This window comes from Triturus cristatus, chromosome 9, assembly GCF_964204655.1.
Source record: "Triturus cristatus chromosome 9, aTriCri1.1, whole genome shotgun sequence".
Classification (NCBI taxonomy): domain Eukaryota; kingdom Metazoa; phylum Chordata; class Amphibia; order Caudata; family Salamandridae; genus Triturus; species Triturus cristatus.
The window spans coordinates 937,688,387-937,713,141 of record NC_140592.1 but is presented as its reverse complement, the minus strand read 5'-3'; the positions used below and the strand labels follow the sequence as shown (position 1 = coordinate 937,713,141).

Sequence of the window (24,755 nt, the reverse complement as noted above, 5' to 3'; positions counted from 1 at the left end):
AAATATAACAAAAGCTTTTTTACTTGCCAGAGCTCCGTGGAATACGGAACCGTTACAAGCCCCACCGCAGCGCACTGCCGCTAAGGAAGTAGAAACCTTGTAAAACAACATCTGCTTATGAGGTATGAGAACACACTTTGTCCAACTGTTTTTAATACAAAAGTACACGAGCTTCGTGTCAAAATAATGATTATTACTGTGAATTTCTGCACACTCAATAGAAGCCTTTTTTTCCACTAGGGCTTCACGGAACATCGAACCCCCGAAAGTTTCATCACGGTGATTTATTGTAATAGAATCTGAAACTTAGTAAGACCACACTGTCCTGAGAGGTACAAATTCACTTTCGCCACTTTACACGCTAGGTGACTCAGGCTATGCCCACTTTCATTCCCTCCTTACTATGTGTTTATTTACAGAATCTGATTTAAACGGCTTTACCATTGAATTTTAGCAAGGTCCTTATTTTAATTGACACTGAACACCCCCCCCCTCTTTTTTTTATTTTTCACAGTTAAGGCCACTTTCCAGTCCACGTCCTGAGGAGAACCCTAAAACAAGGCAGGGTTTGAAACGCGTTGACTCTGAGCTGAAGCTAGAACATCTGTGGGGCACTGTTGGGACTCATTAAGAAAAATGTATTTCCCACTGGTGGAATTACCCCATCTAGCATCGAGCTGTCTTCAGCTCAGTAAACAGGCAGGACTTCTTGAATTGGGTTATGTCCACCTGTTCCTTTATATGTTATATAAGGACTGGTGCCCTCTAATGATTTTTGGAGGCAATTGATACTTCGAATGGTGTTTAAGTTTTGCGCATATTTTTATCAATTATTTTGCGTTACTACTCACCGACACTTTGTTGGTGAATGTTTCACATTGTAATTTGTGTCTCTGTGGAGGACATGACGAAATGTTTTCATGTAAAATGTTCTGAAATTGAAAATGAATATGAAATAAATCATTCATACTTAGAATGTATTGTCTAGGTATTGTTAAATAGTTGTTGAACAACCTATCTGGCCATTTTCTTGTTACTTACATTAGAGTGGTCTAGGCCAGATAGTGACAGGACCCAAGCCTACATTTGGTTTATCCGTTAATTCAGGATGAGGCATAAGAACCAGCACCAGATTCTCCTCCGACATCATCAGCACCAGCATCGCCAAGGGAAGGATCGACTGATGTTGGCGATGAAGCCAGAAGAGAAGTCGGTACTGGAGCCAGTATGGAGCCCGTAATTAATCTAAGGAGATCAGATGACGTAGAGGATAGATCTGCCGATGGTAACCTGACTGAGAGACCCACGGATCCTTAGGGCCCCAAGGGATACCAGAGGGAGCCAGAAGAGTGCCAAGTATCTGCAACACGGCCTTCTCAAAGGCCTGCGGCGGCACCAATGGCCCACGAAATTTGAGTCATACGGGATGAGTGGGCATCAGAATCCCATCCAAACAATTTGAGAACTATGGAGAAAGTCTCCACTTTAGTCAGTTTAGGTGTGCCTAGCATCTATAATTCTTCAAGGTACTCAATGGTTCTCTTACAAGCAGTTGAAGGGATAAAATCTGTAACTAGTGTCAATAGAGACATCAACAGTGTCAGGAATGACGCTACTTAAAGCGGAGGCTCCGAGACAAGGATCATGTGAGCCAACTTGACCTTCCTCAAATTCATGGCTGGATCGAGGGTCAGCCCTCAAGCTGCAGGTGCTGCTCATCTGTTGACTGATGAAGTTGTAATGGATTAGCAGTGACCTGAACTGGTGCACCGGAAGAGTTCTGTGTGAACATGACAACATGGCTTTTTGCAGTGCTTCAATTTGGCTCAGTGAGGCAACAGTACGGGGGAAGCCTGGGAGATGGGCTGTAAATTCGAGCACGAGTCCAAATGGTTCTTGGATCTCCTGCATGTCTTTTCCCCATGGAATGAGGAGGATCGCTTATGCTCCCAATTCATTTTGTGGCATTGATCTCGGGAAGATCTTCAGGCTGGAGACTTACACCTCCCCCTTTTAAAAATGCTGTGAACTGTAAGCTGCCAGATGGTCTTTAGGAACATTTCTGTGCGCAGCTCGCAAGGCCAAAGACATACTTCTGGATGTCTGTGACAATTTTTGGGGCAAACCCTGTTCAAGGCTTGAAGCCTGATAAATGTGTTGGGGGCATGGTGTTCCAAGGAAATCATCTAACTGAAGAGAAGATAATTCTGAGGAAAGCCCTCAGAAGTTTTAAATCCTGCTTCTGCTTGAGGTACACAAAAAAAATAATTATCCCACAGGTTCTTAGTGGCTCCTTCCAAATGGATGCATGGGCCATCTGGAATCATTTCTAGATCCCTTGTGCTCAATGTCACACACTGTCACCAGGAGCATTCAAATTGAGGCCTTTCTAGACGCAGCTTCCTTCCAGCTTTCTTGATCATTTTTACACCAACTAATTAAGAAGGTTTTCCATGCCTTGTGGCGTCTTACTCCTGGCTAACAGTGGCTCTTCAAAGCATACTCCTAATCCTTCTCACGTTCAGTTCTGCGAAGGCGCAAGGTGGCTATTGCAGGACATAGCCCTTACCTTAGAATTGCCAAGACATAAAATTCAGAAAAGTCTGAGTGTCCAGCCCTTGACACAACTCTCCAACTCTCCAATGGCCTGACGTGATTAACGAAGGATGTGTAGACAACCACAAATAAAAGATTTACCAAAGTTTTACAAGAAGGTCATTCATTTAGAATTTGGCAGAGCCGGGGATCCCATGTGCATCGGGGGGCTTTCAGGTAGCAAAATGCACAAATCACCAGGTTTCCCTTGGCAGAGCCCCACCTGGATCTACTGCCAGAAACCTTTGACCAACAGCCTACATGCTACAGTCCTATCAGTACATTTACATCATTGGATCCATCCCTATTTAGGGAAGTCATTCTAAGTATATTTTTCTTGTTCTGGCCAGGTTTCGGACAGGAAACAAAAGAAATGATTACAATATGCTCGAAGAAAACTTCCAGAGTATCAGGGCCATTTGTTTTTTGTTTCTTAAAAACCAATCCCTGCACTGGGAAATTCAGAAAAACCAAAAGGTTTGCCGAGCTGGGCTGAAACAATGTAAATAATGTTCAGTAAACTGATGTGCCTTCTATGCAGCTGTTGTACCAGCCAATGCACATAACAATGAGATTTGGCTGCCAGCCCACTGCCAGAGGAGCAGAGGCTATAGTCTCCAGTGACAAAGTGCCTGCCGCATCGGCATTACAAGACTAATATAGCACAATTGCTGGAGTTTCTTGGTGCTTGAATGTCCGCAGGAAAAGAAAATATAAGGGCTAGCCATATTACGAGTTGCATAGAGGAGCTTTTAATGATTTCACAAAACGCTGGAGACTAGTTTCAGCTTTAAGACTGATGGAAAGTGAGTTAGACAATTATGCTGCTGCAAAAGAGAAAGCTCTGTCACCCAAACAGGTGCTTTTTCATCTTGTGAATGACATCTAAATTTTGGGCCTAGTACCAGAGTTGCTGAAGCGGGACAATTGTGGATCCTGAGGTGTGCGGTGGTCTGAGCCATGCGGCAGAGAGCAGCGGGGACAGTCTATAGGGACAGATGAGGCCTGAGGAGGTTGGAACCTTTGCCTGTGCCCCATAGGAAGGTGAGGCGGTGACAAAGACATGCCTGGCGAGGAGGCGAAGCGGCAGCCTAGGCTGCAGGCCTGCAGGTGACGACTAATGCTGGGCCGACGTGACCGGCAAAAGGGGGGGGGGGGGCCTTGAGCGAGAGAGCTCTCTGGCGAGATTTCAGATGATGGCGGTCCCCCGATGGGCTTGAGGTGCATCCGGGACTGTCGGAGGGCTTTATGATGCCTGGGTGCCACCTATAATTGAATTATGGAGCTGGAAGGGGCAGTGAGGAACAGAGGTGCCTGCTTAAGATCTGGAGCGGGCCCATAGAACTTTGATGTGTACCACTATCGGTGAGCGCCCTGCTTCTAGGGCGCATTGGCTGGTGGCGCTGCCCCGACCTTCTGCAGTGGAGTGATGTCCCGCCTAGTTGGTGCTGGCCTGCCTTTGTGATGCTAAGGGACGACAGATAGTATGAGCCTGCGGCGATCTGAGGAAGCCACTGACCGGAGGAGAGGAGACACGACCTGGTGAGTTGGCCTGCTGACACAGTCCCTGCAAGGTTGCAGCGGGGTGAGAGGTCTTCTTCTCGGGAGGTGCACCGGCTGGTTAGAGGCTGTATTGGGACTGCGCAGGCTGCCTACCCCTTAGTCAGTATGGGCAAGACGGATGCCAAACAGACCAAGTTGCCCTTCGAGTAGCGAAGGACGCTGTGTGGCATGGAAGTGCAGTCAGAGGAGACCACAACTGATTCGACTGCTGGGTGGAGTGACCCTCCGGAGCCTGACATACGTGCCATGTTTAAAGATTTAAAGCAGTCCCTCACCACAATTGACAACAACATTGATTCTCTGGCTGATAGACTTGACCACCTAAAGGAGAAAGTTTTGAGCCATGATGAGATAATATGCTAGCTGGAGCAACATACATCCGCGGTGAAGGAGGACGGCAATGCGGCGCAGGAAAAGCTTCTCTGTATGGAGAAAGTGCTCAAATTAATCTGCAGTAATAAGGAGGACTTGGAAGCCAGGTCCAAGAGGAATAACATCAGGATAATGGGAGTGCCGGAATCTACTGTGATGGCGTGAATGGAGGATTATGTTGAGCAAATGCTAACATCGCTGTTAGGAGCATCGCTGTCTATTATTTGAAGAGAGAAGCGAGCACACAGGTCATTGGACCCAAGACCACCACCGTGGCCCCTACACGGCCTATCATTGCCAGGCTCCTGAACTACAAAGATCGGGACACCATCCTCCGACGAGCTAAAGAGCAGCACATCTCATTCCTTCAGGGAAAAACTGTCTCTTTCTATCCCAATTTCACAATTGCTGTTCGTTGCTCTACCCAGTGAAATTACTGATCTTTCATGCTGGTAAGACTGTCTATTTTTCAGACCCCAAAGAGGAGGCAAAATTTGTTAAAGGGCTGCTGTTGGCTGAAACTGCCCAGAACGCTGCTCGCAGCAATGATGATGCCAGCCGCACCAGCAACAATGACTGAGTTTGTCAGACTAGTTGCTAATGTTGCGCTCTGCTCCAGACTGGGGACCCCTGCATGGGGGGACGGGCAGGGGATGGGGTGCATTGCATAATTGGCTCCTCATTGATATGCTTGCTGGTTTGTTGTTTTAGTTGGGGTTCCCCCGACTCTCCATGGCTTGTGGATGTCGGCAAATTCCCTAGTTCCGGCAACCCAGTCTGTTCTGACTGGCGAGTGCCTGGCACATGGTGTTCCCCGTGGGATGATTCCCCTATTGATGTGTATTGTTGGCCGTTCTCGGCTGTTGTCAGGGTGGGGTGGTTGCTTTCAGCTCGATTGGGGGGCTGATCTGGGTGGTTGCGATCTGCTCCTGACTGGGGACCCCTGCCTGGGGGGACGAGCATGGTATGGGACGCATTGCATAATGATCTCCTCACTGATATGTTTGCTGGTTTGTTAGCTTGTGGATGTCGGCAAATTCCCTTGTTCGGCCACCCAGTCTGTTTTGACTGGAAAGTGCTGGGCGCCTTTTGTTTCCACGTGGGATGATTCCCATATTGATGTGTATTGTTGGCCATTGTTGGGGTGGGGGGCTGATGTGGATGGGGGTTGGAAGTTGTTGGATGGCTATAAGGAGATGTTCTTGTTCTACTGGAATCAGTCTCTTATTTTCCCTCATGTTCTTTCTGACTGCACTACTTTACTTCAACGAGTGGGGGAGGGACCGCACTGCTTGCGATACAGGGCGGACTTTAGTGTATGAGGCGTGACTGACAATGTGGTATTGCTGAGGCTCCTTACCTGGAATGTACGAGGCCTAAATGACAGCGGCAAAACAAGATTGGTACTGACATACTTGAAACATCTTCGCGCGGACATTTGTTTTCTTTAAGAAATACACCTAAGCAAACTGGTTTGCGCTTGTGGGCAGGTCTTGATTGGGGAACAACATGCAGCATGCTATTCTAATTATCCGAGGAGGTGGCTATTCTTATTAGGAAAGGGGTGCACTGGTTTATGCAGAAGGTGGCCTGCGACCAACAGGGGAGATTTGCGATGCTGGCAGGCACCTTGGAGGGGCACCCGTTTAGGCTGGTCTCAGTGTATGATCCTAATAGAGATGATCCTGATTGTTTTGCAGAACTTTGGAGACAAGTGGATGTGCTCTGACCTGGGGCCAGTGTGGTGGGAGATTGTAATGTTGTTAGGGATCCACAATGTGATAGATCAGATGCTTCCCGTAGGCCTCACCCCCGAGCAGCGGCCCAACACAAGTCTCTAATTGTGGATAATGGTCCGGTGGGTGTGTGGAGGGCCAGGCATGTAAATGTAACGGAGGGGACATGTATTTCTTCAGCGACCTCCTCTTGGTCAAGAATTGATTACTGGCTTACAATTAGAGATGTAGATTGATGGACAACTCTGTATCTCATGTACCAAGGACACTCTTGGATCACTTTCCGGTGCTCCTTGAGGTCCTAGTACCAAACTACCCTGATTGGGCATTTGCATGGCGGCTCCCGCCTGGAGCCCTAAGGGACAAGGTATTCCACGAAGCCATACAGGTGGCCCTAGCTGAATACTTTAGTCACAATGAGGGGTCGATGGAGTCCCCGTACGTACTTTGGGAGGTGTGTAAAGCACTGATTAGGGGTGAATGTATCGCTAAGCAGGCAGGCATCCTCTGGGAGCTTCGGCGGGATTTACTCTGTATCAAAAAGGAGATAGAAGAACTCAAGTGTGAATACTATGCTACTTGGCGGGCAGAGCTGCTGGACAATATAAGCAGTAAAACTGACAAGCTTGAGAAAGCTAAAGTGCGCAAAATACACTATTTGGGACGGGAGGCGCAGGCCAGATGGTACAGTGAGGGTGACCAGCCAAGGAAGACTCTGGCTGGCTTATTGCATAAACCCTGGGCTAATGATTACATTGCTGAATTGCTTAATGATAGGGAGGAATTGATCATCAGCCAGGTAGCTATGCAGGAGGAAATGCTATCCTTCTACTCCTCTTTGTATCAGACAACCCACATGCAGGAGCATACTGCATTTTCTGACTCAATTCAACTACTGAGGATTGAGACTGGGCATCGCCGTTTTTTTAGATTAACCCTTCACGGAAGAGGTTGTTCAGGTCATTAGAGCTCTACCGGGCGACAAGGCGCCAAGCTTGGATGGCTTAACAGCCACATTTTTACAATGAGCATGCGTCCATTGTAGCACCACATTTGATGAATATGTTTAGTGAATCCTTAGAGAAACTAGCATTGCCCCTAACACTTAGAGAGGCACTCGTCATCACTATCCTAAAACCCGATACGGATCCACAGCGTTCTAAGTCAGACAGGTCCCTATCAATGTTTAATGTGGATAGTACATTTTGGCCAAATTGATTCTTCACAGCTTCTTCCGCTGCTTCCTTCATTTGGGATGTGTTCCTGGGACAGCCACTGCACTTAATTTGCGCCCTTTTTAGCTGTCCTTCAGGCAATTGAGCCGTTGCTCTCAGCAGTGGCAATTTTTTGGGTTGCCACTAAAGCATTTGATTTACTCGAACGGCCATACCAGTTTGCCTGTTGGCTCTCTTGGGTATTAGCCCTAAGTTTATTCAGCTGATTAGTCTTCCCAATATGAGCCCTTTGGTGCATCTTTGGATTAATGCAGTGGTCACACCATAGTTTTCGGTTTCTCAGGGCACGCAACAGGGGAGTCTGTTATCACCTACACTTTTTGCTATTGCTATGGAGCCCCTTGCCACGCATCTCTGACAGCATCATACACGTCGGGGCCTGGCGTTCACCCCCGGGTGGTGCTGGTCTCGATGTACGCAGACAATGTCATATTATTTGTTAAACACCCTACTAAGAGTTTGGACCCTCTGATCAGATAATTTACAAGATTCAGCGGGATCTCATAGAGGAATTCTACTCAAACGCACCCCTTCGCTGGGCAAAAGAACCAATTAAATATTTGGGAATATGGCTGATCCGAGAAACAGATGTCTTATGGAGAGCTAACTATGGGTATGTGATGGCCTGGCTGGAGGGTCAAGAGGATGCATGTGCTCGTCTTCTTCTTTCTATGGGTGGGCGGCTGGTTTTGCTAAAATGATTATCTTGCCTAAATTTCTCCACCTGTTTATTAACCTTCCCTTGCCGTTCACTAACACTTTTAGGCATAGGTTGCGAGCGAGCCTAGTGACATTAGCGTGGGCCGTAAAGCAGGCTAGGATTCCCTGGGAGATCCTTACCTTGCCATTTGAGCAGGGGGGGCTTAGGCCCGCCTGATATAGATTTATACTATTACTGTGCGCAGGCGCGATTTGTATTTTATTGGCTGTACCCTACATAGTTTATGGCACACACGGCACCAGAGCATGATTTTGTGGTGCCGCAGCCACTCTATGCTGTTGTACAGGCCGCAGTCTCGCCCGCGGGTGGGGGTGGATACGATTGGGTGTACAATTTGGGTATGGCATGAACTCCGCCGCTGCGCTTGTTTGGAGGAGATGTTCGCCCCCTCAGTGCCTCTGATTAGACCACCAAGATTTCCCTTTACCCAAGAGGCAGGTGTGGGTGATAGACTTAGACAGCTCCGGCTTACTATGATGGGGGCCGTGTTCCTTGAGGGGGTATTTATTTTGCCACAGCTATTATTTGAGGGGACACGATGAACTTGTTTGACCGATTCACCTATTAACAGCTTAAGGCTGCCATGCTTGCCACTTATGCTTACTTCCCTGCCGCACCCCCCACATTGCCTGCACTTGACGGACTACTGGGGAATCTTTCCCTACTAAAGTTGATAACCAGACTATATTCTGATATGCAGAGCAGTACCTCCGTTCGAGCCTCACTGCCTGTTCAGAATGGGAGATTTCACTGGACGTGTCTATCGGAAGACATTGGATCATCTGTTGTGCGCAGTTTAACTACAGGCTGCGGTTAATTCATTTTAAGTTTTTGCATAGGCTCTTCCTAACTTCGAAGTGGTTATGCAGAAGGAGGCTCTTGGAAGAGGTGTGTTGAGCTAGATGCTCAAACCCCTGAGCAAACTTTTTGCATTTAGCATGGGACTGCCCAGCAGTTCGGAGATACTGAGAAACTATTATGGATGCTATAGATGAGATAACGGGGCTACGATTAGATCGCACACCACTTGCCGCCTTTGTTGGGATATGTCATGGAAGTCCCGCCAGAATTTCGCAAGTTAGTTCCATTGTTACTGCTTCTGGGTAAGAGAAGGGTGGCGATGTGCTTGGGCTGGAGGACTGACTGGCTGAGGGACGCCTCGTATTCTTAGAACCAGTTAACGACTTATTGGGATCTGATGCCGGCCGCCTCCCGTCCCAGGGACATCTGGGAACCATTTTGGGCCTATATACAACTGCGTGAATCGGCTGAAGATGCTAAAGATTAGGTTGGGACTGTGTGCTGTGTGGAGCACTTCCCCCTAAATAGATCCCACAGACTCAGGCAACTGTGCGGTTAGTGCCTGTTGTCCCTTGCTCTCGATCTTCTACATTCTGGCTTTTCCTCCTTTTTTACATTTTCATAGGTTGTAACCGGATTGCCAATAGAAATTCGTACATGATTTAATGACGTGGTACTGTATTATGTAGATGAAGGATATCAGCTGGTTCTGTATGATGTGCAAATAATGTAAGCTCAATCCTGGCTTGGCTATGTGAATTCTGTAATTTCCTGTTGAAAATGTAATATACAGAATTTTAAAAAAACTTCTAAAGAACCATTCTGTGCAGTATTTAGCACCTATGTTTTCCTTCACAAGTGCACTCAGGGGTGGACTCCGAGTTAGGGAATAACTGATGGGAAGGAGGACCAGGGTGTAATATGTTAAATCTACAAAGCACGTCTCCATATCACCAATATTACACTCCTTGGTTTTGTCTGTAAGATACTGAGTTCAAGTTCTGTAAAGCCCTTTAATGCTCACTGGTGCAACACACTGCTACAGTGCATGTCCCTACAGACATAACAGACATTGAATCTGGGTCTCCTACTACTTCATAGAGTAGAAGGCCAACACCTCTGTGAGAGGGAAAATGAGTAGCCAGGAATTCTCCTTGCCATGTTAACTCTTATTAAGAAGAGTTTAGATGAACAGAGTAGGCCACAAGTAGACTAGGATGATTACACCAGCGGCTTCATAGTTCCTGATCCTAGGAATCAGAGAGGGGCATATGATTGATTGGTGCTTGTTTTCACGTATCTGCTGTTCTGAGCCCCTGTGCTTAAATAAAAAATATATTGACCTTTTCTAGTTCCCACAGCACAGTTCTTCATGAATCCCTTTCTCAGTAACTCCAAAAACGGAGGACTAAATCCTTCATTCCAAACTAAGCTACCCCTCCTCATCCTGGGACAAAAATACGCTGCTGCCATTACAGGTACAGATGCTGTTTCTGTGGAATGAAGAATAACATAAAGCAGGCGTGAATGTCCATCAGACAGCTAGATCACAAACATCTTAGTACCTGATGCTGTGTAGTGTTTTGCACACTTTGAAAAACAAGTTTGAGTTACGACACTTGTAAGAATATTTGTTAACTTGATACATAATCATGGAAAATGGATCAGTGTGAGAATGTACAACAATATGCATATGCCCGGTTGCGTTGTTTAAAAAGGGACACAACTTGGTCCTGAAATAAATGCGAAGGTATTACTGGAGCAGTAGGCATTTCTTCATGGGATAATTCAGATATGAAGAATATGCTGATAACACTTATCCGCTATAATTCGTAGTTTTCTCCAAATAATACTGAGCAAGGTAAAATAAAATTTGATTTTTGAATATTCAACACTGTGAAACACACTGGAAAAAAACATTTAGATGCGCTATTCCTCATTATATTAGTTTTTATTGTTTTTGTAACATAACCATACCTGAAAATTTACTTGATTTGTGCAAACTTCAAATTTCCAGTCCATTAAGTATTGATAGTATATATAGAGTTGCAATATTATTTAGCAAATGAAGCTTCACTGGAAGCAGATACCTCATAATGAATGGGAGTCATTATATTGTGAAGGCGTGACAGACGAAAAACTCAGAGAACTGCACTGCAATTTGTAAAGGAATAAATAAAATTGTGTCAATTTTCACCTTTTAAAGCTTATTGGCCATATAGTCCACTTAATACAATTAAACTTAATTAAACTAAACAAAATTATTTCTGCTAATACAACTGTCAACAGGGATTAAGAGTACAGGCAGGCAGTTCTAATATAGAACTATAATTCACCCCTTAAACACTGTTTGAACTGAGGATGGCAAAGGGAACAAATGTACATGCTTGTCATTAATCGAGATTTTGTAAAAAACTACACATTCTGTAGCATCATACAGTATTAACACATCAAAATATAACTCTATATAGTTTATCGCCCATGAGTAACATATGCTGGTTTCTATACTAACAATTAGATACTGCCCGGAGTTTGGTCTGCTAGTGTTAAACAGCTTCAATGTTTACAAATTTGGCAGAACTAATAGTTTTGTATGTGGTTTATACACATGCTTTTAACCAGCATACAGATCTGCTTGGGAGAAAAATATTAGTCACAAAAAGACACATTTGGATTTGCTGTCAATAATATATGTAAAAGGATGTATTTTCTTCTTCAGTAAATCTGTTAACATCAGAGATGTCTAAGGTAGGTCCAGGAAAACTGGGTTCTACTTACATTACATTACATAGCCGCAGATTATTGATTACCATTCCAATTCATTCTACGAATTGTATGTGGATATCCTGAAATTCTGGAATGCACCCACATCCGCTGTACCTATAGGGAACTCTCCTGATTTTGATACAACATAATGGGCGTAGCAGACAGATGTTTTTGGTATAAGTGAGTCATATTTCTAAACTGTCTTTTGCATGTTAGAAAAAGGAAAGAAAACATTTGACACCACACCCACCATCTCCATTCCTTCAATAATTAGAAAAACACTACTTAGTAGTGGTATATACATTTACCATCAGAGTAACACGCATACTAAGGCAAAGGATCAACAATGCTGAATGGAAACTTTCCAGTGTTCCAAACTTATAACAACAATTTAAACCTGTTCTGCTCCTTCAACCACATAAAAGCAGAGATAATTGATAACGCTTTTTATTCGATGAGGGAACTGAAAGGCGTTTGCTGATCAGACATATTGCACTTGAATGATTATCATATATGCCTCATTCAACTGACAGCTTTTAAGGAATTAGCATCAGAACCTTCTTACAAAGGTTAACATTGCTTGCTTGATTTTTTTCCATCCCAGCGCTGTGCATGCGTTTGCGTATTTTCTGGGATGATGTTCTGAAGACCCTTAAGACCCTCTGACACAGGGCTTTGCTTCTAACATTCACACTTTCAACCCAACATGTAACTTAACAACATTATTTACAGGAAAACGCAGTACAACTTTCTAACAACCTAGAGGCTTTTCAAAAAGGCCTTGCTGTGTTCATATTATACAAGTGAGTAGAGTTCTCATTATAGTTAAAGTGCTACAATGCCCCTGAAGGTGTCGATTTGTCTATTGCTTCAAGAGGTCTTTAAGAACAGAACCAGCACTGGCATCAGCTGAGACTGGCAGAGGCGTGAAGGTGGGTAATGAATCTGAAATTGGTTTCATAAGTAGGTGGCTAGATCCTCCTGCAGTAAGGGATGCTGGGTTGATTAGGGGCACAGCTGCAGATCTGGGGGCTAAAAATGGATTAGAATCTTGTCTTCGATTAGCCCCCGATTCCTTAATCCCTGTGGCAAAAAACAAAACAGAAACACAATAAGCAGTGTAAGACAGTTTATCTTTTTCTGTTGTACACTAAAGTAAATCTGCAATCCGGTAAGAATTTGTGCTCACACATGGGTCCATCCAGAGTGTTTCACAAGCACTTACTCTTTGAGACAATTTTTTCCCTTCAATGGTGCCTACGACTCTTAAACGAGACTCGAGTACGCACAGGGCATGCACAATATGCTCCTCCCTTAACACGTGCACGTATTTGTGCTAAATCAATTGCCTTCACGCCTGTAATCATCATAATCTGTAGTAACTTGAAAGTTGATAAGAGGTACCAACTCAAAAGAAACCAGAGCCCGCCTCGGCAGTCACTATAAAGCATATTTAATTTAGAGAAATATAAAAATAATGCTTACTTTCGAAGCAGGGCAACCGTGTCAAGGCATTGCTTACACCAAAAGCATACACGGTCAGCAATAATTACAAGTGGAAAATTGCATGGCGAAGGTTACAATTAAAGGAATATTATAGAGTATTATAATTAGTTATTATAGGGTAAGAACAGCTGTCGTACTGTGTCCTTTCCCCTAATGGGAAAATGCAACTTCAATAGCAAAGAGTCCTGTTTACGGCATCCTTTACATGGTCAGAAACTCGCTGCATCACTTACACTCCACCTTAACCTGCGAAAAAGAAAGGGGCCTTTTTGATCATGGCAGAGGTAGGCAGAGTTTCTGAAACAGGGTGCAATTATTCTTTCAAACAGTATTGAGAAAATGTAAAATGTTTCAGCCAACAGTCGAATGCGCTTTTCCTTTACAAACTAGTGTTTCACTAAAATATATTTTCTGAATATATTGTCTTGAATATCATAAAATGTCTTTCTATCAAATTAAACAAAGGGTTAGGTAAAATGTAAATCTCAACTGTGTATGTGGCTTCCACTGTATTGTCTGTAGCTTAAACAACTCAAAGACTGTCCTACTATTAGATATTAGTGAACTAAGAATTGAAAATGTAAACTATTTGATATGGTGCCACTAATGTCTTGGCCCTGTGCACTGTCGAATGTTGTACTCACCTGTTGGGTTCGTGGTCGTTCCAGATGATCCTAAATGCACCATGTCCTGCATTGAGAGTTTAAGTGTCGGACGTGATTCAGTTTCCAAGAACTTTACAAACAATTCTGAAAAAGACTGACAAAAAGTAGGACCATTTTATTTCCACAGTTATCTTTTTTGATTGGATTATAGTACTGAATTTCTGCAGATTCAGCTGCAAACATTGCTAAAATACAGTTACATGCCCGCAATGAACGTGAATGCGAAGAGCTGCAAGTTAAAACCCATCATTGTAAACATAAATGTAATCCTAATAGCATCAACTGAGCTAAAAGTCTGTAAGAGTTCATTCACTTTCTGAGCACTACCCAACTCCTCGTTTGAGAAGTTTGATCCAGTACAAACGGCGCAACTGAAAAAGGTTCTGGACTGACACCTAATAAATTAAAAAGAAGTGGGGGGACTAACCTAGTTAATCAGAATGCGTGTGACATCATGGCGCGTGACATCACGGCGCTTGACATCACAGGAAGTGGCATCATAAGAAGTGACATCCGAACTTAAGCCCTCACATATTTGTTAAATATTTCTATCATGAGTATATTAAAGAACATTTCGAGTATACAGGCAAACCCTCCTGATTTAGGCAGAAGATTCACACTTTTGTAAGCTGCACATTTAACAATGTTGCCTTTTGTCAGCGTAAACATCCTCTACCCATAGTGCTTTACAAGAAGAAAATAGTGATATTTAAATTATTACAACGCCTCCTCAGCACTATATAAACGCTATTTATTTTGTGTGAACAAAGCAAAACCAAATGGGATGATGGACGGAGTGTTGAACATCCTGGCTGAAGAGGGGTGAAACCCCGAAACCGGTCCTAGGATGCTTGTTTCCAGTCCAGGGAGGACCTGGCTTGGCAGTTCGGGCTAGACTGTTCCCATGAGGCACAGGGCCAAGACTGATTTGCATATGGCTGGGATCAAACTGGAATGGCATGGTGAGCAAAAAAACGATGGATTTAGGCCCAGATCTCAGTACTGGGGTGAATGTATGACATTGCTCTGCATTCTGTCCATCAACTGTTGTTTTTGCATTTGTCACCCCGAGTGGGACGGGTATGCCCAGACGTGGGCCCCGTGCTCTCCATGCCACTGGAATCAAGCTATCCTGGCTGAAGAGGGATGAAACCCCGAAACCAGTCCTAGGATGCTTGTTTCCAGTCCAGGGAGGACCTGGCTCGGCAGTTCGGGCTGGACTGTTCCCATGAGGCACAGGGTCAAGACTGATTTGCATATGGCTGGGTTCAAACTGGAATGGCATGGTGAGCAAAAAAAACGATGGATTTAGGCCCAGATCCCTGTACTGGGGTGAATGTATGACATAGTTCTGCATTCTGTCCATCAACTGTTGTTTTTGCATTTATTTTGTGTAAGCACTGGGAAAGACCAACACATCTGACATTCTTACAGTGCACGCATATCTCCTAAACAGAGCCTGAACAAAGTGAAAAGCAGCCTCTCTTAAGTAAGTGTGAAGTGCTAACAAGGTGTGAGCGTTTGTTTCCCCTCTGCCACATTTGCTTCTAGGTGTGAGGCTCCTGACTGATCCCAACCAGGAGACTCCAACAAAAGGAGGCCTGATGACCCCTCAGATTGGACATTTGTTATAGACCACACAGGAGTCTAAACTAAGAAAGCCCCCTCCCGCCTGCACGTTGTTGCGATCGAAAGCAGACAACAACGTGCAGGCTCTGCTGAATGTGTCCAAGTGTTTGCAAATTACACCGGGACGCATTCAGCATATTTTTTAGAGGGGCCCAACTTCTTGGCAGGGTGGATAGCGTCCACCCTGGGAAAATAGTGGGTGGACACCGTCCACCCACATGTACCCCCGACTTGTGCCCTGTATGTACTGGACACTCACAAAAATTGTCAGTGCACGTTCTTGTTACAAATATATGCCTCGGAAACATACTCCAACACTGTTAGTAATGTCTTGTTGTTGACATAGCAGAACTGGATCAATGTAAAGGCGTTTCTCATACAACTACATTAATCTCTTCACAGTGGCACACTATTTTGGAAACTTGAGCATAGGTGTGGTTTATATGCATTAAAAAAAATGATGTGCAATACTGTGGCAGAAAGAAAATTTGTCATGTTCAACAGAAGTTTTATTTAAAGTCCTTAATTACACTTTGAAGTTAAAATCCAAGAAGATGGATCAGTACTTAAGAATATGGTTAAAGGACTAACTAGGCCTCTGGTTAAAAATAAAATAACCCCCCAAAAAACTAGTGGGCCTGATTCACAAACTGCACTTTTCAGTAAGTTTACACTTTTGAGTAAGTTTACTACTTTTTGGTATTCAAACACCCGTATTTTGCAGTAACTTACACTTCTGTACAGTACAGCATTATATATGGCCATCCACTGGTACAGCAACATCCTTCAACAGAAAATAATGAGGTTGACTCTTAAAATGAATCATCATATGAAATAATGTTAAATTAAATTAATCCTTAGGTGTGGGTGTGTCAGCCACCGCCTGAATCCTGCCCTCCCTTCCCAGTGCGCCCATTGGCTATTGGCTGAAGCTGGAGAGGACTTTATGGGATCCTCTGGTGCGAGCACCATAGGTTTTCCTTTTTAGGTCGAGCCTAGCAGCGCGTATGCGCTACTCTCGGAGGCATGGTGTATCCACTCTGGGGCATAGACCACGCCCATCGCTTTCCATTTGTTCCTTCCAGTGCCTATCAAAATTGCTTTTTCTTTCGTGAAATGCTGGTCATTGTCCCGGCTTTGGGTGTGTTTTGACTTTGGTGGAGAGTGCCCCTGTCACAAATACCCTACTCATGGCTTTACATATCGTGTGTTTGGCGCACTCTTATGTTTCATCAAATGGTCCCACGCCGTTTCTTGTCGTTTGCATACCTGAGGGAGATAAGAACAGGTGTTCTGTCCCATGTACTGTTGACAAGCTTTGGGGTTGGAAGGCATGGGATTATCAGAGCAGGAGCAGCTGGCCTCTGCTTGTGCCCAGCAGGGAGATCAGAGCACGAAGAGCCGGGTCCTGACAGCGCCCAGCAGGGAGATCAGAGATTAAGCAGCAGGCTGCGTGGGCTGTCAGGCTCCAGCAGAGAGATTAGAGCAATAACTGTTGGAGTGGGATGACAGGTCCAGGCAGCATACAGGCGGCACACACACAAACACAGCTACATGCAGGAGCTGCACTCACAAAACCGTACCACCAGAGTCACAGGCAAGGTCTCTTTCTCACACTCACACTCCTGAGGCTGGTGCTGGGATCCTACATGTGAACTATCAGATTCCCCAGCACTACTGGCCAAGCCTAGAGTGCTGCCACACTTTCGTCCAGGTGCCTCCACCCTGCCACGCACAACTCACTGACACGGTTTCGTGTGAGTAGGCTGTTGTACAGACTTCACCCAGTGTCTCTTCCGGGGGGGGGGGGGGGGGGGGGGGGGGGAGGGGTGTCTCACCCAGTCATGAATATTTGTAACATTTGTTTACAGACTCCGTCCAATCTGTGACTAAATCTAAAGAACTGGGTGTTAACCTCTCTGAACTGCTAAAGCGTGCGAGCCCATACTAATTGCAATAAAGTCTGCAAGCATTAACATAACATTCCCAACTTGCACCTGCACCTAGTGGCAGAATACAAAGAAAAACGACCATTCGTGAACTGGTGACACATGACGTTGGACATCTTGAGATATTGGTTTTTGAGAACATTCATGCACGAGGTTGTCTTATGAATGAGCAAGTCATTTAGTGAGGTGGGTCCATTAAACAAGCATTGGCATAGCCAATACGTCTCGCCTTTGGGACCTTAAAAGTGTTTAGCCATGCAGCACATCACCCACTGGGCAGATTTCTGTAATGGAACTAGAGCTTATGTAAAGTGCTTTGATACCTTTATTCGTGCTACATAATGCAAAAAATAAAAAAGGAATGAAAGGAGAAGTGCTTGCAGATTTCTGAGGTGGGGGAGCGAAAAGATGCACTCTGTAGAGTTATGCTGGACCTACCTGCTGTAGATGTTTGGTTTTTCTCCACAACAGTTAGGTTAAAATGCTGATTGCGAACGTTCTTCTGATTTGTTTAACCAGAAGCATGATCATCCGGTCAACAAATGGTTAAGCATCACAATGTAGCTATTTACTGAAACCCCACGAGGATCGTTCCCTTCCTCCCCAAGACATGAGTGGCCTTTAAGGAGCTTTAAGTACTGTAGCAGCTGCTTGTTGCCTTCCAGGGTAGGCTTGTTGTCCAAGGCCCACTCATTAGACGGTGCTGACGATTCCACTGAAAAGTAAGATGTCACCGTAATTGATTTAGTTTCTGTTCCTTTGTGTTTTAGAGAAAACGAAAGCGCACTCTTGTGGAGGTGGGGTGGAGTGGACGTGCCTTCTAATGAAAGCGGCAAGGTCTGGAAATGAAACCTGACCCAAAACAGATGGCAGCCTGCACGCCGCAGCTGCTGGCTCCTATTATATAATGCCAGTACCAAATCAAAAAAGCGAGCACAGTATAGAAAATCAGGAGCTGAATTGAAAGGAGGCAAAAGTGAGTTATCCCAGTGTGCAAGTGAAGGCGGGGCTGGAGTATGCTGCATCTTGGTGCAGAGTAACAGATGTTTATTGCCAACCAAATGAATGTTAATTAGTTCGTCGGCCTCTGGTAGGATGAAAGGCTGAGCAGACGCGCTGGGTTTCGAACCTGCGGTTGTGAGGTCAAACATGAGATTAATAGGGTGCATGCCTTAAAGTTGAGATTACATTATATAATGCCAGTACCAAATCAGAAAGTGAGCACAGTAGAGAAAATCAGGAGCCGAAAGTGTGTTATTCCAGTATGCAAGTGAAGGCGGGGCTGGAGTATGCAGCATCTTGGTGCTGAGTAACAGATGTTTATTGTCAACCAAATGAATGTTAATTAGTTTGTCGGCCTCTAGTAGGATGAAAGGCTGAGCAGACGCGCAGGGTTCGAACCTGCAGTTGTGAGGTCAAACATAAGATTAATAGGGTGCTTGCCTTAAAGTTAAGATTGTCTTCCTCCTTCTACAAGTCAACAGCAATGGGCCTAGCATACCAGTGAATGCACAAGTTTCTCATTGCAAACAGAGCATTGGCAGGGCTGTGCGTGTGCATGTGGCATGTGAAGGGAGGGTTGGTTAAAAAGAATTGTGCGATAGAGAAGCGGGGCGAGTGAGCAAGGCGGCGAACGCGCTGATTAAAAACAGATGGTGACATGACCTGCACAGATGGCGCTCCTGCTCGTAACCTCAAGCAGTAGGCGGATACATTTACTGGGAAAGGTGGGACATGCAGCCGCCTTTGCCCAATTAGGAGCTGTCTTTTTAGAAAGACACACGCAAAGACCAATTGAAATAATGCAGAAAAAGAAACGTGTGGAAAGTCCAGAGTGATTCCAAGAGGTCGTTTTCCTAGAGCAGCGCATGCGCGCTGCGCTAGGCTCACCCTAAAAATAACTTTGAAACGGGTCTCTATTGGTCTCTTTGTTCAAACCTTTGACTAGCGAAACACTCATCAATTTATCAGCTATCACTGTAAAATCTCTTAATGTATTCCATGGCAGCAATGCAATCCATGGCTACATTTCAAGTTTTGTTTGACATCATCTTGCATTCCCTAGGAGCAGGTACAGTTTTTGGCCTGGGTGACCTGGAAAAGGGCGCCAATCTTCTGAAGAGCAAAAATAACTGTCTGCATAAAGGTCTAGCAAACAGCAACGTCCTCTACCTTGTCACCAGTGATTTAGTTTAGTGCTTCCAATAGGTTCTCACGAGCCGGGGTCGCTGTTTTTAGCAGCCTGCCAGTCCCCTACCTTCCCCTCCCTCTATGTCCAACTCTGTGTCGACACACATCAACACCTCCTCCGCTCCATACAACTAGGAAGCAGACTGACAGAGCGACTGTGATTCATGAGAGTTGGGGGAGGTGTGGAGACATGAGTTCAGAGACAAGTCGCTGCTATGATGTAGCCAGCCGGAGGCTGGCCTGTGAAAAGTGGCTGATGCATTATTTTATTCTCCTGCAGTAGCGAGAGCATATAGAAATGAGATCCCAACGCACTGAATGAGACTTGCAAGGTCTATTTCAGTTCTGTGTTTTTTAGGTCGAGCCTAGCAGCGTTCCTGAATCAGGCTGCATAAACCAGTGTGTAGTAACTGTTTAGCTCTTCAATCCCTAGAGCCACAGCACGCAGCATAATGTGCCGCAAGGCTAAACATTTATAAGATCCAAAAGGCGAGACCTATTGGCAATGCCAATGCTGGTTTTATATTTCAGATTAGGCTGCCGGGAAAGAGCTTCCCGAGCTACGTCTTGCTCAAATGGGGGAAACGTTTTTATCGGGACAAGTATGGGAACAATGGGTATTAGGAATTTTGGGGATCGTTCCAGAAGTTTCCATCACAAAAATGCTAGGAAAATGTTCAATTTGAGGCAAAGTTTGAGGTTTGCAGGGCATTGTGGGTCAGAAACATTTGTGGTATTATTGTGATTCACAGCACCCTGGACTTCCCGGAGTGTCTACTTTTCTGCAATGTCTAGTAGGCTTGGTAGATTTCCCTTGGTGCTGACTGAGCTAGGGCACAAAATCTACACCTACCCAATTACAAAAAAAGGTTTGGTTTTCCTTGGAAAAAGTTTGTGTGTTCATGTAGTCTTTTGGCCACTTTCCTGTTGCGGGCACTAGGCCCACCCACACAAGTGAGGTGCCAACTTTATTGTGAGACTTAGGGGAATGCTGGTTGGTAGGAAATTTGTGGCGCCCTATTGATTCAAGAACTTTCCATCACACAAATCTGAGAAAAATGTGTGTTTTCAGCCTAAGTTTGAGTTTTGCAGAGGCTTCTGGGAAAGAAGCTGATGACAGCAAAACAAGTCATACCACCCTGGACTATACCGGGTGTCTAGGTTTCAGAAATGTGCAGGTTTGGTAGGTTTCCCTAGGTGCCAGCTGGGCTAAGGGCCCAAATTCCACAGCTACCCAAATTAAAAAAAAAAGTTTTGCTTTCAGGGGAAAAGGTTGATATGTCCACGTTGCCCTCTGGTCCCTGCCTGTCACGTGCACTAGGCCCTCCTACACAAGTGAGGTGCCAGATTTATCGAAAGAATTCGGGGAATGCGGAGTGCCTGGAAATTTGTGGTTCCCTGTAGATTCCAGAACTTTCCATCACACCAATGTGAGGAAATTGCGTATTTTTAGACACCATTTGAAGTTTGCAAAGACTTCTGGATAAAAAAAAACCTGGTGGTAGCCACTCAAGTCACAGCTCCCCGGACTCCGCTGGGTGTATAGTTTTCAGAAATGTTCAGGTTTGGTAGGTTTCTCGGTAGCCAACTGAGCTACGGCCCAAAATCTGCAGTCACCAACACTGCAGAAGAGCATTGGGTTTTGGGTGGAATAATATGATCTGTCCACCTGTATTTTGGGCCTTTGTCTGTTGGGGCTCAAGGCCCACTAAAACAAGTGAGGTACCATTTGGTAGGAACTGTGAGGATCCCTGCAGATTCCAGAACTTTCCCTCACCGAAATATGAGGAAAATCTCTGCTTTTATGCACAGTTTGAGATTTGCAAGGGCCTCTGGGGAAAAACCCCAGATGTCACACTAGACATGACACCCCTAGATGTTTTAGTTTTCAGAAATGTGTGAGTGTATTAGGTTTTCCTAGGAGGCGGCTGAGCGAAGGCCAAAGATCTGCAACTACCCACATTGTCCTCAAACCCATTTTTCATTTTTTAGATTTTACCATGTGAATAGTTCTATACTCCGTACACAATGAAAAACTACTTAATGGTGCAGCTGAGTTATTGACTTTGAGTACCTTGGGATCTTAGAGAACCTACAAATCCTATACATATTCCTGCAACCAGAAAAGTCTAGCTGACGTAAAAGGCCAGAGCGACAAGAAGTTACAGATAAAAATGTTGTCACAAATAGCTGTTTTTTACTACTCATTTTTCAATTTTTTATATTTTAAAAGTTGGTTAATTTGGGAAACTTGAGGGACCTACTGAAATGAACCCTTGCTGAATTTAGAATTTTGTCTACTTTTCAGAAATGTATACCTTTCTGGAATCCCCCAGGGGCTTAAATACCTCTTGCCAACACAAACTGGCAGTAGGTTGAAAGCATAAAAAGTAGAAAAAATGAGCTATATCTTAGAAAAATGCAAAAACTGCAATAAAACTTTTTTTTATTTTTTGTATAGCTATGCATGCTCCTGAATACATTATGGTAACCAGTGCTTTGCAATTGTATAGTCTCTGTCTACTATTTCACAATGTATGGTCCCTGGAGCAAGATCTTGGCTTTCAATGGATAGGTTTCATGGGCCCAACATAAAATGGTACATTTAGTCACCAAATTGGACATTTATCTGATCCTCCACTCTGTCCTGTCACATATATGTAATAGAATACTGCACACATGCCTGGGGTCCAGACTATGCAGCCACTCCTCTTTCTCGGTGGGATGAAGAGAAATGAAGAAGGATGGCAGGGTCATGGACTGCCACATGTGAAAAGCCAATACCACTCTTGGAAGAAAAGATAAACAGATACAAAAATACAATTTATCTAGATAGAATACCCGTAAATGAAGGTCAAACCAAGAGTGCATAAAGTTCTCTGACCTTTGGGTTGAAGTCAATACCATCAAGGAGAGTTTTTAGAGTGAGTAGTTGAGCTCGGTAACTGTGCAGTAGGTTGAATGGGGATGTCATTAGAAAAGTCAATGCAAGAATGAGATCCCACTGAAGAAAAATCAATGCACTGAGAGGAATCAAATAAAGTAAACTTTTCAGAAAAGGCTTGCTAGCAGCAACTTAAACAAGGAAGTCTAGTTGGGAAGAAACACAAATGCAGATGGAGTAGCCAAATATCCTTTTTTGGTAGAGACTACTAGGCCCTGCTGGGCAACAGAGTGCACACATTTTGACTTGCACCAAATAACAAACTGGTTTCAGTGTTTAAGTGGTTTAACAGCCACAAAGATTATGTCTGAGACTTCAGGTGGCAAGGAAAAGGATTCCAGCTGGCACCACTCTACCTCCATGCATGCCACCGTTCTGTCTGCGGCTATAAAGACTAGTGTCTAACAATCCTGCTAAGAAAACAGATCCACTCTTCATGGGAGGGGGTGAGAAGGATAAATAACAAGTGCCAACATAATGGTGAATCAGATCCTCCTCACTCAGACTGGGTGATAAGAATGAGCTGTGCTTGAGCTTGCTCAACCATCTGTAGGAGATTCAACAGAAGTAGGATCGTTGGAAATGCCTATAGCAGGGCCTGTGACCAGCTGTATCTGAAGGTGCCCCAGAGAATAATTCAGAGGGAAGAGCATGTCATAAAACCGAGAACACTTCCTGTTCCAGGCCATGTGTGAAGAGATCCAAAAGTGGATACTCCAGTTTGGAGAAAATAGAGTCTATCACTTGAGGTTGAAGTATTCTTGGGTGGTCCTCCAAGCACAGGGGGGCACAGAGCATCAACTTTTACTCCGAGGTAGACATCAACTGTGAAGCCATTGGGGAAACTACATTGTTGAGCCCACTGCCACAGGCAAGCCGAAATCCAACCAATGGTTCACGACCCCTCTCTGCCCTGTATATTGATGTACAGCAGACAGCAGTAGTGTAGTCAGACATGATCTGAATGATTGATGGAATGTCTTCACTGCAAGATCGATTCCTCTTGTCCTACTTCAGAAGAATTCTCTTCATTCACTACAATGGTTCTAAAAACAGCAGAAGCTTTGGTGTTGATTTGGCAGCTGCGGCAGGGGAAATACAACAATTTGACATACTGACAAATTCCTTTATAGGTGCTTGGCACAAAATGGTTATTGTCTTTCTTCCACTCCTGCTTTTTACTTCTCCACAATCACACTCATTCGAGCAATCATAGACCAAAAATCTGACAGACTGTATCAACACCATCAACAGCCAAACGGAACAACCGAAGAGGCTACAACTTATATCACCTTTACAGAAGCAATTACATTTATACTTCACCAGGTTGTATTCGGTCTCAATATTCCAAAACAAACTGCATGAAAACCTGATTTATAGCTAGGGATTATTCTCCCTCCTACCTTTTCATTTCCTATACTTCATACACTTTTTCCTCTGCCTGCCTTTGTACCTCTGAGTATATCTTACTCTACCATATGCTTTCCACCATACTCACTACTATCCTTCAATAAGCTAACCATACCCCCTCCTTACAAGTCAAACTTCCCTGAGTAATCATTACTGCAAAACCTAACCTTTTTTCTAACCTATCTACTCAACCCATTCTACTAATAAATCACAATTTTCCCTTCAGTGAAATCTCTCTTTAAAATATAATTATATCTAATCCTCCTCCACCGTATTTACTTATCCTATTTTTTCAGCACACAAATGATAATGTGTGGATATCTGGTTTCAGCAAATATTTATCATTTGTGTATCACCGAATAAAGTGTCTTGAATGTTTTGATCCAAATAAAATCTTCGTTTCCATCACACTTTTAAATTACAGAAAAAGTGCTTCATTTGTTTCATACCTAACTGTTGATGCATTTTGAAATATTTGTACAGTTCGTTTACAGGTATTTAAATTTTGGTTGACATCCTAGCGTGTTTCTTTGACACTCCCTGTGCCCCAGTAAGATTGTCAAATAGTTAATTTTACAAACTTCTCTCACTTTGCAGTCAGAGGAGAAAAGCAAACTTCACTCTCATGTTAAACAAGCATTGGCATAGCCAATAGGTCTCGCTTCTGGGACCT

General features: G+C 44.3%; 1 protein-coding gene across 2 annotated transcripts in view; it reads right to left on the bottom strand.

Annotated features, from left to right (window-relative positions):
* Nucleotides 1-10,958: 10,958 nt before the first annotated feature.
* Nucleotides 10,959-24,755, bottom strand: part of TRIP11 (thyroid hormone receptor interactor 11) — a 417,310-nt gene continuing 403,513 nt past the window's right edge. For both annotated transcript variants that reach the window (XM_085626513.1, XM_085626514.1), the window contains exons 20-21: nt 13,940-14,054; nt 10,959-12,872 (exon numbers count right to left, since the gene is read on the bottom strand). In XM_085626513.1, coding sequence (XP_085482639.1) covers nt 12,652-12,872; nt 13,940-14,054 — 336 coding nt within the window. In that variant the 3' untranslated portion in view covers nt 10,959-12,651. The remainder of the gene's footprint in view (nt 12,873-13,939; nt 14,055-24,755) is intronic.